At 38.9% G+C, this 13,376-nt stretch overlaps 1 protein-coding gene across 2 annotated transcripts in view; it reads right to left on the reverse strand.

The window, feature by feature from the left end:
• The window catches only part of mbc (dedicator of cytokinesis protein myoblast city), a 127,293-nt gene that overhangs the window by 106,324 nt on the left and 7,593 nt on the right, over positions 1 to 13,376 (reverse strand). For both annotated transcript variants that reach the window (XM_037427100.2, XM_037427099.2), the window contains exons 8-13: positions 12,470 to 12,615; positions 12,295 to 12,376; positions 12,135 to 12,198; positions 11,930 to 12,028; positions 11,703 to 11,778; positions 10,694 to 10,905 (exon numbers count right to left, since the gene is read on the reverse strand). In XM_037427100.2, coding sequence (XP_037282997.1) covers positions 10,694 to 10,905; positions 11,703 to 11,778; positions 11,930 to 12,028; positions 12,135 to 12,198; positions 12,295 to 12,376; positions 12,470 to 12,615 — 679 coding nt within the window. The remainder of the gene's footprint in view (positions 1 to 10,693; positions 10,906 to 11,702; positions 11,779 to 11,929; positions 12,029 to 12,134; positions 12,199 to 12,294; positions 12,377 to 12,469; positions 12,616 to 13,376) is intronic.

Consider the following 13,376-nt stretch of genomic DNA (forward strand, 5'->3'; position numbering starts at 1 on the left):
CAGCGCATGCTCCCTTCCCTAGTGGAAAGCTCGTGAGGCGCTTCTTAATATCGAATGCTTCCATCCTGGCCATGGCGGTTTTCCCAGTCCTTATCAAATACCTCCCAAAAAGTGCAAGAGGCAGCAAAAGAAAATGAAGGTGGCTTCCACTGTCATACTCCGGAGCCACGGAACACCACCAGCGCGCCGCGCAGCACCGAAGCAGAATCTAGCAATATAGAGCTTTGATTTCCAAGGTATCGGTAAATTTCTTTTCATTTTTCTCAATTCAGACGACTCTTTGCACTCTTCTCCTCACTCTGAAGTGCAACCCCCCCCCCCCTCTTCCACGCCGCGCCGATTCGATGAACCCCGCGCCGGTCACGCGCCGCCGTCGGAGGTGAAAACACCGGCGTGCCGCCGCCAGCAACTTTGGCACCGGCGCACAGGTCTACCTATAAGCCGTCGCTATGTTTATAGGCCTTTCCTTACTAGAACTCAATTCAGTGTCCACTGCAGTTTTTGCATTGTGTAGTTTTTACGCCATTAGAGACTTTTCGATAGCCCCCCGTAGCCTCACCAGTGTTGTATTCCTTCCTGTTGATGCTGAAATGGAGTTATTATTATTATTATTATTATTATTATTATTATTATTATTATTATTATTATTATTATTATTATTATTATTATTAGCTTCCTGGAATGCCCTTTCTACAGAAAGTGCAAGAGCAAACCGAAAGTGCAACACCTTCTCTTAATAGCAGCTATGTCGCCCACAATAAGCTGAAGAAAATTGTTCTTTGCAGCACCTAATAAGAAGCACAGTAGGACAGTCATCACTATGTCGAAATCGGCAACCATTGACAATTTCGAAACAACAAGGCATGAACTGGTTTGAAGCACCCATACTTCCAATACTGTTTCACCTTGAATAAAGTATAAGGCAGAACTGAAAAGTAATGGCAGTAATATAACAAAAAAAAATTACTTCCATAACAACACTCCGTAACATTACAAGGACACTAAAGTGAAACAATGAGTTGGTTTAGATTAATACACTGTACCCCAAGAACTCTAATGTCGTTCATCACAAGTTCATTTTTAGAGGAGAAAATCAAGGTTGAAGTTTCACTTCTAAATTTCCCGCCAAAATCTTCGCACGTGACATCAAGAATTTCAAAATGTATTTTTCCTATTTTCGCAACATTGGCTTGATGAAAGTCTCTGAAACTTCGTATGTTAGGTCTATGGCCCCAACCGATGACAATGTACAATTTTACCAATTAGGAAATGCATAGGATTTAGTAGATGTCGTCGAAATCTTCTGCATCACCATTTTCGGTGCGAGAATCTCAAGGTGGTGTCTCCACCCGCATTTTACTTTCGCGTTTGCTCAGTTACCAAGTGTCATCTCGCCGTAAGAGTGTTGTTTTTGGGATAGTGGAATTGTACACTACTTTGCAAACTATCAATTTTTTTCTTAATTTTCCCTTCATCCACAATCATCAATACTCTTCTAAAAATGCAATGAAGTTATCCCACACCATTTCTTTTTTTTTTTATGTTCACAGTTTTTATGTCAACCCTTCAAAGCTCACTCTCATTGCTACTTCATCTCCTATGCATCTTGAAAACGCTTTTGTTACTGCCTTACAGATAAAAACCTACATGGAGCAAGACACAAAGTAGAAGGCAAATTGCAAAAACACCATAATTGTTAATGTCAGGAAGAACTTGAAGCACAAACATTGTTCTTATAGGCGTTATTTCTACCAGAAAGAAGTTAATTCACATGTGATGTGCTTTCATATTGGAACACAAAACAAAAGTGGATGGACAACATGGGAGACCAGTACCATACTATGCCACTACTAGAAATTTTAAACAGCTGTTTTAAGGGGGGGCGTGGCAATGGGAATAATAAATTTGGTCAAAATGTTCAGTTATTCAATTAACTTTTTTCTGTAATCCTGAGACCATGTTTTACATCATAGTGTGATTTTAGAGCAAAATAAGTAGTAGAAGTTGAGAAACAAGCATTTTACTGGTGGGCTGTCATCAAAAGCTATGTGAAAATTGGGCATAGAAAAATGCAAATTTGGAGCTTTCCCTTGGCACAGTGCCACCATATTGGCATCATCATAAAGAGGACAGAGTGGAGCTCAAGATAGAATCAATACTGTATTTCTCCGATGAAAAATAAAGCCAGCTTCTTTCCGACTTCTATTATATCAGCTTCTAGCTCCAATTTCTTTGAGCTCCATTTTCTCAGCTTTCATTTTTTGAGCACTTGTTGTCGGTCATCCCTGTGCCATTTCACAGCAAATTAAGCTACAGCCATTCCGTTTTCTGCACTTAGATTGTGAGACATTGGTGAGTGCCGTAAAGCTGTCCATATTTGTGTGCACATCATACAGACTTTTGTAATTGGCTTTTTGTAAAAGTTGTTGGTAAGACAATATGTCCAGGACACTTGAAAAAAAATGTTAGTGTGTTTATTTAAATATTAAAAATAAACCAACAGCATTACGACACAAAATGAACCTTTGTGAATATCCTTATGCAAAAATTTTGATGAACTTGTGTGTAATTAGCCGATTAATTTTGGGATGACAATGAGAGCCTATCAAGTGTTGTAACTCAAAAGTTATATTAGATAGCTCAAAACCGATTTCAGTTATGATATCACCACAACAAATGACATCTGCATGCTGAATTTCAATCCTTTGGCTTCATAAATAACAAAGATAATTTTCATTGCCACGTCCCCCCTTTAAAAGCAAGTTTGCATATCCACTAAAACATGTTTCTTTGTTATCAGTCTTGAACGGATAAGAAAGAATGCAATAAAATGCTCATACATGTTTCCTCGCCCGAGAATGATTCCTCATCGTTCATGCTATTATGGCTATCAAACGAATGTAATGACGCAGGTGTCTGATAAGCATAGGTGTATCAGCTGGGGGGGAAAGGGGGATGCAAGCCCCCCCCCCCCCCCCCACTGAGAATAGTTGGGGGGGCTGAGCCCTCCCACTTCCGACAGTGGTCGCTGTCGGCTGCACACTGGGGAAAACAACAACTAAGGCAAAATTTTCCTTCACCACTGTAAACACTCAATTACATTATTACAAGAAAAAAATATTACGAAGCAAAGGTACAATGTAGTGATATTTTCTAACATTCTATCAGTGACGATTTTTCTTGAAGGCTCTTTGCGACGCTTTCCGCCCTCTGCGGTAGCACTGCAGAGCAGGCTAGCGCTGAACAGGGGCCCTATATATTACATCACTTGTTCATGTTTTTATTCTATTGCGACTGGCCGATGCAGTTATAGATGGCAACGAACCATTTTTTTTTTATGGACTGGTCAAAGCATTTGCTGCTTCAGGAAAATCATTTTGTTTCATCAAAAAAAATTACCAACCTCGCTGCTCTGGCGAAGCTGCTGTGAGCACATCATTGCGAGTAATCTTTTTAAATATTTTAGTTTTGCCGTACTGGAAACGCCAAGAAAGGCTTCCGCTTTAATCTCCGATAAATCTGATCAGCCTTGCTTATAGCAACTTGGAGCGATGGATGCAGCTTCCAAATCGGCGACGAATAAAACAGTGGACTCGAGCTCAGTGGGAGCCTAAAGTAAATATAAATGCTGAAAATTCCTTTGCTTTCACAAGGAGTGCTTTACATTTAAAACAGGAATTCTTTGTGAGCTGTTTTTAGTAATTAAGAATTTCATTCAATGATATTTTACTGTTGAGAAGGCTGCCATCAACATAATTGTATTCATGCAGAAAGTTGTGAGGTAATGCATAAAAATCGTCATGTATAATATTATTACATACATCATGCATGACAAACATATACGTGTTGTCCCAGTGCATGCTGCTTTTAAATGACTTTCTTATTTTACACTATTGAACAAGTGCTTTGTGCATGAAAGATCATATGAAAGTGTGAGCGCGTCGAATAAACTGAAAACTGTCTCTCTCTTCTCTCTTTATATATATATATATATATATATATATATATATATATATATATATATATATATATATATATATATATATATATATATATATAATGAGATATAACAGACAGTGATGCCAAGGAATGTACAGGGGAAGTTATTAACATTAATGGAATGTAAATAAGAAGAAAGAAAAGTGGATGAAAAAATTACCAACTTACAGTTGGTAATTTCTTCATCCACTTTTCTTTCTTCTTATTTACATTCCATTAATGTTAATAACTTCCCCTGTACATTCCTTGGCATTACTGTCTGTTATATCTCATTATTATTGTGTTAAAAACACGGAAAAACGAGCCCTTAGGTATACACTTCTTTCCCTTATATATATATATATATATATATATATATATATATATATATATATATATATATATATATATATATAAAATTCTTGAAGGTTTTTCTGGATTCCGGTCGAGTTATAAGTCACCAGAAGAAGCGAACGAGCAAACGAAAAACAATGCTTTATTGCCAACGTTACGGCCGGGGACCAGCCTTCGTCAGGGCATACGTCACGTATGCCCTGACGAAGGCCGGTCCCCGGCCGTAACGTTGGCAATAAAGCATCGTTTTTCGTTTGCTCGTTCGCTTCTTCTGGTGACATATATATATATATATATATATATATATATATATATATATGTATATATATATATATATATATATATATATATATATATATATATATATATATATATATATATATATATATATATATACATATATATATATATATTGTCTGCTGTTGAGTGCGGTATGTTGGCCCCCACTCGTGGAAGAGTTGGTACACCACTGCTGATAAAATTCACTGATAACACAGACATGCAGTTCAAAAGGTAAGAGTACTATGATGGAACCAAAGCACGTAGATACCTGTATACTCCCAGTTGATTTCGATCTCACAAATACTTTTTCTGTTTGTATTTAATAATGAAATTGAGGTTTATGTGAAATACAGCAAAGCATTCAAAATAAACCTATAAACAAAAAGTAACAATATGCCTCCTTTTTACAAGGTTATACGAGGTCTGTTAGAAAAGTATCCGAACCTATCTTTTTTTGGAAGAGCCTGATGAATTTGAAACAACTGTGCATCAGATGACCTTGAACCTTCCTGCGCATGCAAGAATTTTTTCCCGTCTACCAATAGCGTCAATCGCTGGGAAGCAGCGTTAGAGTGAGGTAGTGCACAGTGCTCTCGTCCGTTTCCCATTGCAAGAAAAATGACTGAGCAACTGGAGCAGCGCTACTGCATCGAACTTTGTAAAAAACTGGGCGACAGCCAAGTGAAAATTATTTGAAAGATCAAGACCGCTTTCGGTGACGACGCTATAAGCCGCACATGGATTAAGGCGTGGTACAACTGGTTTAAAGAGGGCCACACATCGATGGAGAGCGAGCCATGCTCTGGTCAGCCATCAACATGCTGAAATGACCAGGTCATTGCTGAAGTGAACGCTATGGTGATGCTGAACTATCGTGAGACAATCTGGGCAATCGCGGAAGAGGTGGGCATCGGCACTTTCTCTGCACATTTTATTATGACCGAAGATTTGGCCATGAAGATAGTTGAGGCGAAATTCGTGCTGAAACTGCTCACAATGGAGCAAAACTTCATGTTGAAGTTGCACAGAACATGCTGGATTTCACAAGCAGTGGCCCTAAGTTCATGAACACTATTATCCCGTTGACGAGTCATGAGTGTACTGTACGGGTACGACCCGGAAACCAAATCCCAGTTGCCACAGTGGAAGCATTCCACGTCCCCAAGACCAGGCCCGCCAAGTGCGCAGCAATGTCAAAGTGATGCTGAGTTCTTTCTTTGACTCCCGTAGCGTGGTACACCATGTGTACGCACCACAGGGTCAAACAATCACCAAAGAGTACTACAGGGACGTCCTCGTCGCCTACGTGATGCTGTGCAGCACAAGAGGCCTGAGTTGTGGTCAACAGGAAACTGGCGCATCCATCACGACAATGCTTCTGCACATTCTTCACACTTGGTTCAGACTTTTTTAGCAATAAAACCAGACTCCTGTAGTTCAACAGGCTCCTTACTCTCCTGATATGGCCCCCTGCGACTTCTGGCTGTTTCCCAAACTCAAGAGGACATTGAAAGGAGAGCAATTTCAGAAAAGGGAGAACATTATGGCTGTAACGACAGCTGATCTAAACTCCATTCCAAAAGAGGCTTTTTCAGAATTCTTCCAACAATGGAAGCATCACTGGGAGAAGTGTGTGGAGTCCCAAGGGTCTACTTTGAGGGGAATCAGGTTTCCAACGCTCCAATTATGCCAGTTTTTTTTTCTTCCACCAAAGGTCACATACTTTTCTAACAGACCTCGTATGTCGAGTAACGTTAACGGTTCATAGATTGTGTCTAACAAAAAAACAAGCTCTTCATCCATTCCTTTTTCTTCTCTACACTGTAGAAAAAAACAGAAGATGAAACAGAGATGTCCATTTATAATCTCCTTTGGGCCCTCACATACATTAGTGCCTGAGTGTTCATATATAACGTAGCCAAGACTTTAATGCTGAATGTGCACTTGCTACATTTATTGCAAAGCTTACTAATAAGTTAAGAAAGATGAGCAATATTAATGACCCTGTTTTTAGTTAAAAGACATTTCCCATATTTCCAATAATGTAAACAAAGTGAACTTGTGATACACAGGTGGCCAAAGTGTTGCCAAGTTTCTCAACCTTCGTTGCATCCTGCAGCCAAAATTGTTTGAATTAACTTACTGAAAGAAAAGTTTACATAGACTGGCATTTTATGCAACAAGGCTACAAAAGAAAGTAACTATGAAGAAGTTTTATTATGCTGTGGCGTATATAACTCCTTTGATGAGTTTTTCAACTTTAAGAGCCTGAAAAAGTCACTTTTGACTGCTAGCTTATAAACTTACACCAAAAAATGGCATCACTACCGAAAGGCAAAATCATACCCATGCACAATTACTGCCAGAATATCAACAATAGAACGCAAAAAGGCAAGGAGAAACACTTTGTTTGAAGACAGAAGGAGCTAACTTTACGATGAGCTTGTGCCATACTAACACTGCCCGCATATCTTGAATTTGGCTAAGGCAGTCAAAACTTCAGTAAGCTCAACCTTCAGAATCTTTACTTTGATAAACTTCAGATGATGCACTTGAGATCCAATATTTATGAATAGCTTACATTCATGTAGCCATTGTAGCTAGATTTGATGGTAAACTGCCAACTTGCATGATTTGTCAGGAGCAATCATCTTCATTTAGATCTTCAAGACAGACTTTAAATTTGACAAACCAGCCAATAAAAAAAAAAACACTATTGAACATCCAATTGTTGCAATTGTTGGCACACACAGTCATTTCAAGAAAAGGTATTTAATCTATGTAGTGTATACATTTTTGTTGTTAACAAGACATCTTTGTAATGACACTACTGTTAGTGCTGCCACCTGAAGGCCTTACATGCTTTCAAGCACCTAGTAGACTGAAAGGCTTCTGAAACAATGAAAAAAAAAAAAAAAAAAAAACAGCACTGTAATGCTGTGTTTAACACAATGCATTAAAAAATTCCTGGTTTTCTCAATAACTGAAGGCAAAGGAACACACCCTTGACTGCTCTGCTGAATCTGCTACAATAAATGTTGACATCAAAAGCAATACGAACCACTCCAGAAAACAGTTGAATGTGAACCTTTTATAGTGAAAAAAAAAAAGAGAGAAAGAATTGTAGCACTTTGATTGGAGAACAAACGCCCCAAGAAAATGCACACCAGTGTTTGGCATTTCATTTTTATGTATTCGTTGATTTGGCCCTGCACTTCAGCTTCAGCATTATCACTCAGATCCCACATGAAGCGCAATAATCAAAATTTTCCTACTGTGGGCAATGACCCATGCTGGTTTCACAGCTTGTCTTAGAGGGCTTTTATTCCACCACCACAAAATCCTTTGACAAAGCCTTCATAGAAAGTGTTTGCCTTTTACAATTGTGTTGGGCACACCATTACAGCGAATCATATGGTTCAGATATAGTATTCACCTTCTGAAGACATGAGAGTTTAGCCCTGCCGATAAGACACATGGCCTCTGAACATGGGCATATAGGTTCGAAACCCCCTACTGGCAACAATTTTTCGTTCAAATTTAGTTAGCTTTTTTATTTCTACTACGCTCATTGTTTGCTTTCATTCTTCCGTGTGTCAATCGTCTGCTTGATAACTACACATTATGATAACGAGAGACCATTGAACGGGCACTTTAAGAGTTGAGCTCTAAAACAATACAGCTGTTCAAGATACATGAGCGCAGTTCGTCACCAACTGAATCTCGGAAAGTCAATAAAATATGACATGCCAAGGACTGACATCTGGCCTCATTGGTACGACTTATTTTAATGGGAGATGCGAGTAAAAAAAACGCAAGTTTTTTTTTCCAAAATTACATATTTTTCATTTTTATTTGCTTTTGCAACAAAAAAACCGAAGATTGTAATTAAACTCAAGGTAGGTTAAAATCACAAGGTGGGTACCTAAAAACTAAAAAGATCTCATTGTCTAGAGCTCCCTGGAAATTGTCGCCTGGGTGCTTGCCACAGCACTTTGCATGAGGAGTTCACTAAAGCCACAAGCTTGAAATAACAATGATTTCCAAGCTCTCCTGATGAAAGAAATCATTTTAAAAAGCATTTTATTTTAAAAAACATATCTTTTCCACATAAAGTTCGACTTATACCTTTAAAATGAGTTTATTTTTTTCAAGATCCATTATTGGGCAACTTCTTGAAAAGAGACATGTTTTTTTGTATTTCTGACGGCCAGATCAGGATGAAATTTTGCCCAAATATTCCTTAACATATGAATAATATATGAAAACTTTATCATATGAAAACTTGATAGCACCTGTATAGTAATTATTACGACGCTAAAGCAAGCAATTATTATGGGCTGAGGGTTCTAAGAATTTTAATATTACAATTTTTCTTGTCGATTAAAATGTATTATAGGCACTTTCTGGATGGTTATTTGTACTATACAGTTAATGAGACACAATATGAGCCATTATTGGCTCAGAAACATAAAAGTTTAACGACATAAAAAGTTTGTCCAAAATTAACTATATTTTACACATTGTCATGAGTCATGGCACAACACGAAAACTGTGCAACTTACAACAGAACTAATTACATATTTGAATCAACATAACAGCCCCATAAATATATATATATATATAACAAAAGAATTAATTACCTTAGCCTAAAATTCACGAAACGTCTTTTTCAAAAGGCATCTCCTCTTAAGCGCAGCTTATTAAGGCAGGACAAGACGAGCAGGAATACACACAGGCATTAACTTTCAACAAATGATTCATTTAGTGAAAGTTAGCGCCCGTGTTTGTACCTCCTTGTATCGTACATTCTTGATAAGTTGCCTTAAACACTTAAGAAATAACATGTCGCTTGCTTTTACAACATACTGCATAGCAATAGCCAGGGCAACTACAAACCTTTTGAAATACTAGAAAAGAGCCTCGCACGTAACTACAACCTGCATGATATTTTAAATATGGCAGCTTAAAGGGACCCCCCTCCCCCCCAACACTTTTGTTTTACATGTTTTACTCGCAAGTTGCATAGACTGACGACTTAGAGCAACAAGAACAAGAGCGATAGAGGCACGCAGTTCAAAGTTAATCCACCTGAAAAATGCAAAATACAATAAAATAAATGCCTACCCTCAACACAATTTTTGTGTTGAGGGTAGGCATTATCTTGTGACATCTTGTGACATGGGATGGCTCCCCAATAAAATGAACTGAAAATTCTTACGTATGGGAAGCTTGCATACTATACTGCCCGATATTTCCGTGTTAATGACACCGTTGCAATGGTGAAGAAATATTAGGTGCTTGAAGAGTGAGCCGCACATACAAAATGAGGCAGCTTGCGAATACTTCAATAATGCTTTGTAGTTTTACTTATCTTTCTTGTTTCGACGGCATCTATTTATCAATGCTCTTACAATTTTTACCCTTCACTTTCTTCAAACATGGGCACCTGGAGTATCCCCAGCACGTTCCCTCCAGTGCCATTATATTCAGTGCATTCTTCGATCAGCTTTGCAGTTTTCAAGCTGAATATGTCTCAGAGCTTAAGTTTTTCGCACTGAGTGTAAAACAAAACACAATAGAAATCTCTATTTTGATGCAATGCTGCGATTACATCTAAACCTACATTTATCCCTTCACAGGCTTGCGCCATCTGTCATTTCCCCTCACAATAGTTCTGGGGAGCGCAACTACGTGTTGATACGGTTAGCTCCGAAGTTCAGAAGCGTTGAAAGGCCCATTTAAAACAGCTCATCACTACTGCAGAAATAACAATGACTTGTAATCATGGGTGGCTGCTCTCCCTAGTAGCCAAAGAAGGGGGCAGAGACAGCCCCGTACATTGACATCACGGGGAGGGGCAGTGGTGCTGCGACTCATGAAAAGGGGAAGTGCAAAGTCAGCTTCATACATTGACATATTATAATATTATAAAGAGAGGCACTGCAAAGAACTTTCACTCCCCCCCCCCCCCCCCAAAGAGAAACCTGTCCATGCCTATGGTCACTTTTCTCTCACTTTTACATACACCATTAAATTTTCAAGTTCATGCTGGCACCAGAAGGGTTAAGAACATCACCAGGCAGGATGACTTCAGGGAAGCCCATTTTTCGTGCTACAGCTGTGGTCCCAGAAACAAGGTGCGGGTTCTCTTCCCGCACTTGCTTGCTGTCACCATGCAGCAACTTGAGGCAGATCCAGAGGCCCTGCCCTTTGTGTTCTTTCTGGGTTACCTCCTTCGCTGCCAGGGCCTTTTTGATGGCTGTGTCCAAGAAGTCCCGCTCTCCACACCTGCAAAAGCACCGAAGAATACCCAAAAGTGATCACCGTCTGACCATCAGGTAATATCCCAGGGATCACCAGCCCTCGCCAACATTCCGGGCCCCAAATCTCTTCACGAGTGCTTGCTCTGGGTGAAGCAGGAACTACGAGCTTTTGAATAGTGTCTGTCACGCTTTAGACACTCCACCTATTCTAGGTCACTCTAGTCTATACCGAGAGCCGTCGCTTCAGTGTGGGCCGTCACGTTTGTCTGACACAAAGCTTTCTGGGCAGGCTCTAGGGCTTCGGCTAAATTCAAGACATAGCGCCCCTCGCACAAAACTGATTTATATGTGGACTTAACGTCCCAAAAGCCGAACACAAAACTCGGACCCCAATTTAGTCTCATGCATATCTGCAGTGGTCTTGACGCTGTATTTTTTGGGGCCCTAAAATGAATGGGGGCCCTATTCAAAAACTCCCTATTACTCAAATTCTAAGCAGGTAGAATCCTTTCCAAGGTACTATTACTTCTGCAGAATCTTTAGCCACACAATAATTAATATGTAATTAAGAAAACTCTCATGCTAAATTATTTTCAAGAAGTCATCTTAATTTTACAAGCAACTAATGAGTTATGTGATTTGATCAATATTGCATAACTACAGGCAAGGTTATTACATACAATGCCCATGTATGGCAATCCATCCTCTACACTCATGAAGGCATGTACATAATTACCGTTGCAGTAAGCTCTTTTCGAATAGAAATGCAACATTTAACAAAATTTTATGTAAGAACTGATATTGCTTTTTTGCGATACTTACTGAATGTAGGGGACAAAATGCTGCTTCTCTTCATCACTCTCAATCTTGCCACTGATGATGTCAGTAATGTCCATGGCTGAAACATTGTAAAGTAGTTGTGAAAAATACTGCCTAATGCAAATACTGTGCAGATGCCATGTCTCAGCCCATCTGACAGCAGAAATATGTAAATTCTTGTCTAAAGACACCATATAAAGCAACACTTGAATGGTTGCACTGTCACTCACCAGCAACACCAAAAGGTCGTCGCATGCCTTCAGATTCACATGCCTTTTTGGAATACAATGTCGACCTTTTGTGATCATTTTCCTTAAGCTCCATGGCACCTTTGTAAAGATTTTTTTTTTATTTATTTAAGCATCAAAATGGCACTAAAAGAGTAAGTGATGCAAAGGAGGATGAACCCAACATATCTGGCTTGAGGTGCCTTACCAATGCGAATGATTTGACAAATGAAGTTGACACGTTCACGACTCAGGTCCCGACTGCCCAGGTCCTACAACAGGCACAAATGAAAAATATAAATGAAAAGTAATGAGCCTGCATGTCTCAAGTATGGAGAAAATAGTGGCATAAGCATTGATCAACTTACAGTGAAAAGCACTCTTAAGTTGTTGAGCTGGTCTAAGTCTTTAATAAGACCACATTTGGCCCATTGGACATAGTAGTTCTCACTGAAAGAAAAGTACATCAAATACTAGCTACTTAAGAAAAAGAAATTAAATGTGAATTTCATCCTTGCAAATCAAGCAGTGCAGTGACCAGACCTAATAAACTTCTGTTCTTTGGCATCGTAGAGTGTCATGAGAAGATCTGCATCGTCTCCAATGCGGCAGACAAAGTTTTTCACCACAACAAACAGATTGTGGCAGTAATGGCTTGATGCCTTGGGAGACCCAATGTCTAGCTGCGTCTGGAACAAAAAAAACGTGATTAAAATATAAGTCAGCACCAGATAAGCAAGTTGCCTGGGCTGGTACGACCCACACATGACAAGCACAAAAGTTTACTCTCAACTTCATTTCAACATAAACCCATCATTGGAGCCAATGCACTGTCTTATGCAAGATCCCCCAAAAAAGGTTTCACAAGGTGTTAGAGCATAGCTAGAAACTACTACCTACGGAAAAGTGCATTATTATACAGGCTACTCCTTTTTTCTTCCTTTGGAGGCTCTTCTCAAATCATAACGCCTCGACAGCACAGTTCTCGCTTCACAGTTCGGCTACATCAGACACTATTTGAAAGACGAACCTGCGATGATTACTTGGCTAATTACCAAAAGTTCACAATAATTTGATCTCCTATATATCATGCCCTTTAGTTATATTCTTAACTGCACTAAGTTTTTTTTTTTTTTTTCAAGAGATCATGGATTTATGGAATGAGCTTGATGCGTCTCTGCTCAGACTTGGTGCTGACCAACTTGAAAAAAAAAAAAAAGTGCGTGTTCATTTATTTTGTTAAATTGTACTTTTTCTTTGTGTTGAACGTTTGTATTGACTCCAGCTATGTCTCAAAAACTGAGATAGTATTTGCAAATAAGATAAAATAAGATAAAATTTTCTTATTTGCCTACTTACACAAGGTGCGTGAGCTATATTTAGCTAGTTTAAAAATATGCAGACACACACGACAATGTGACCAAATGCATGTTGCTAACCATTGGATAGA

This window comes from Rhipicephalus microplus, chromosome X (assembly GCF_043290135.1).
Source record: "Rhipicephalus microplus isolate Deutch F79 chromosome X, USDA_Rmic, whole genome shotgun sequence".
Classification (NCBI taxonomy): domain Eukaryota; kingdom Metazoa; phylum Arthropoda; class Arachnida; order Ixodida; family Ixodidae; genus Rhipicephalus; species Rhipicephalus microplus.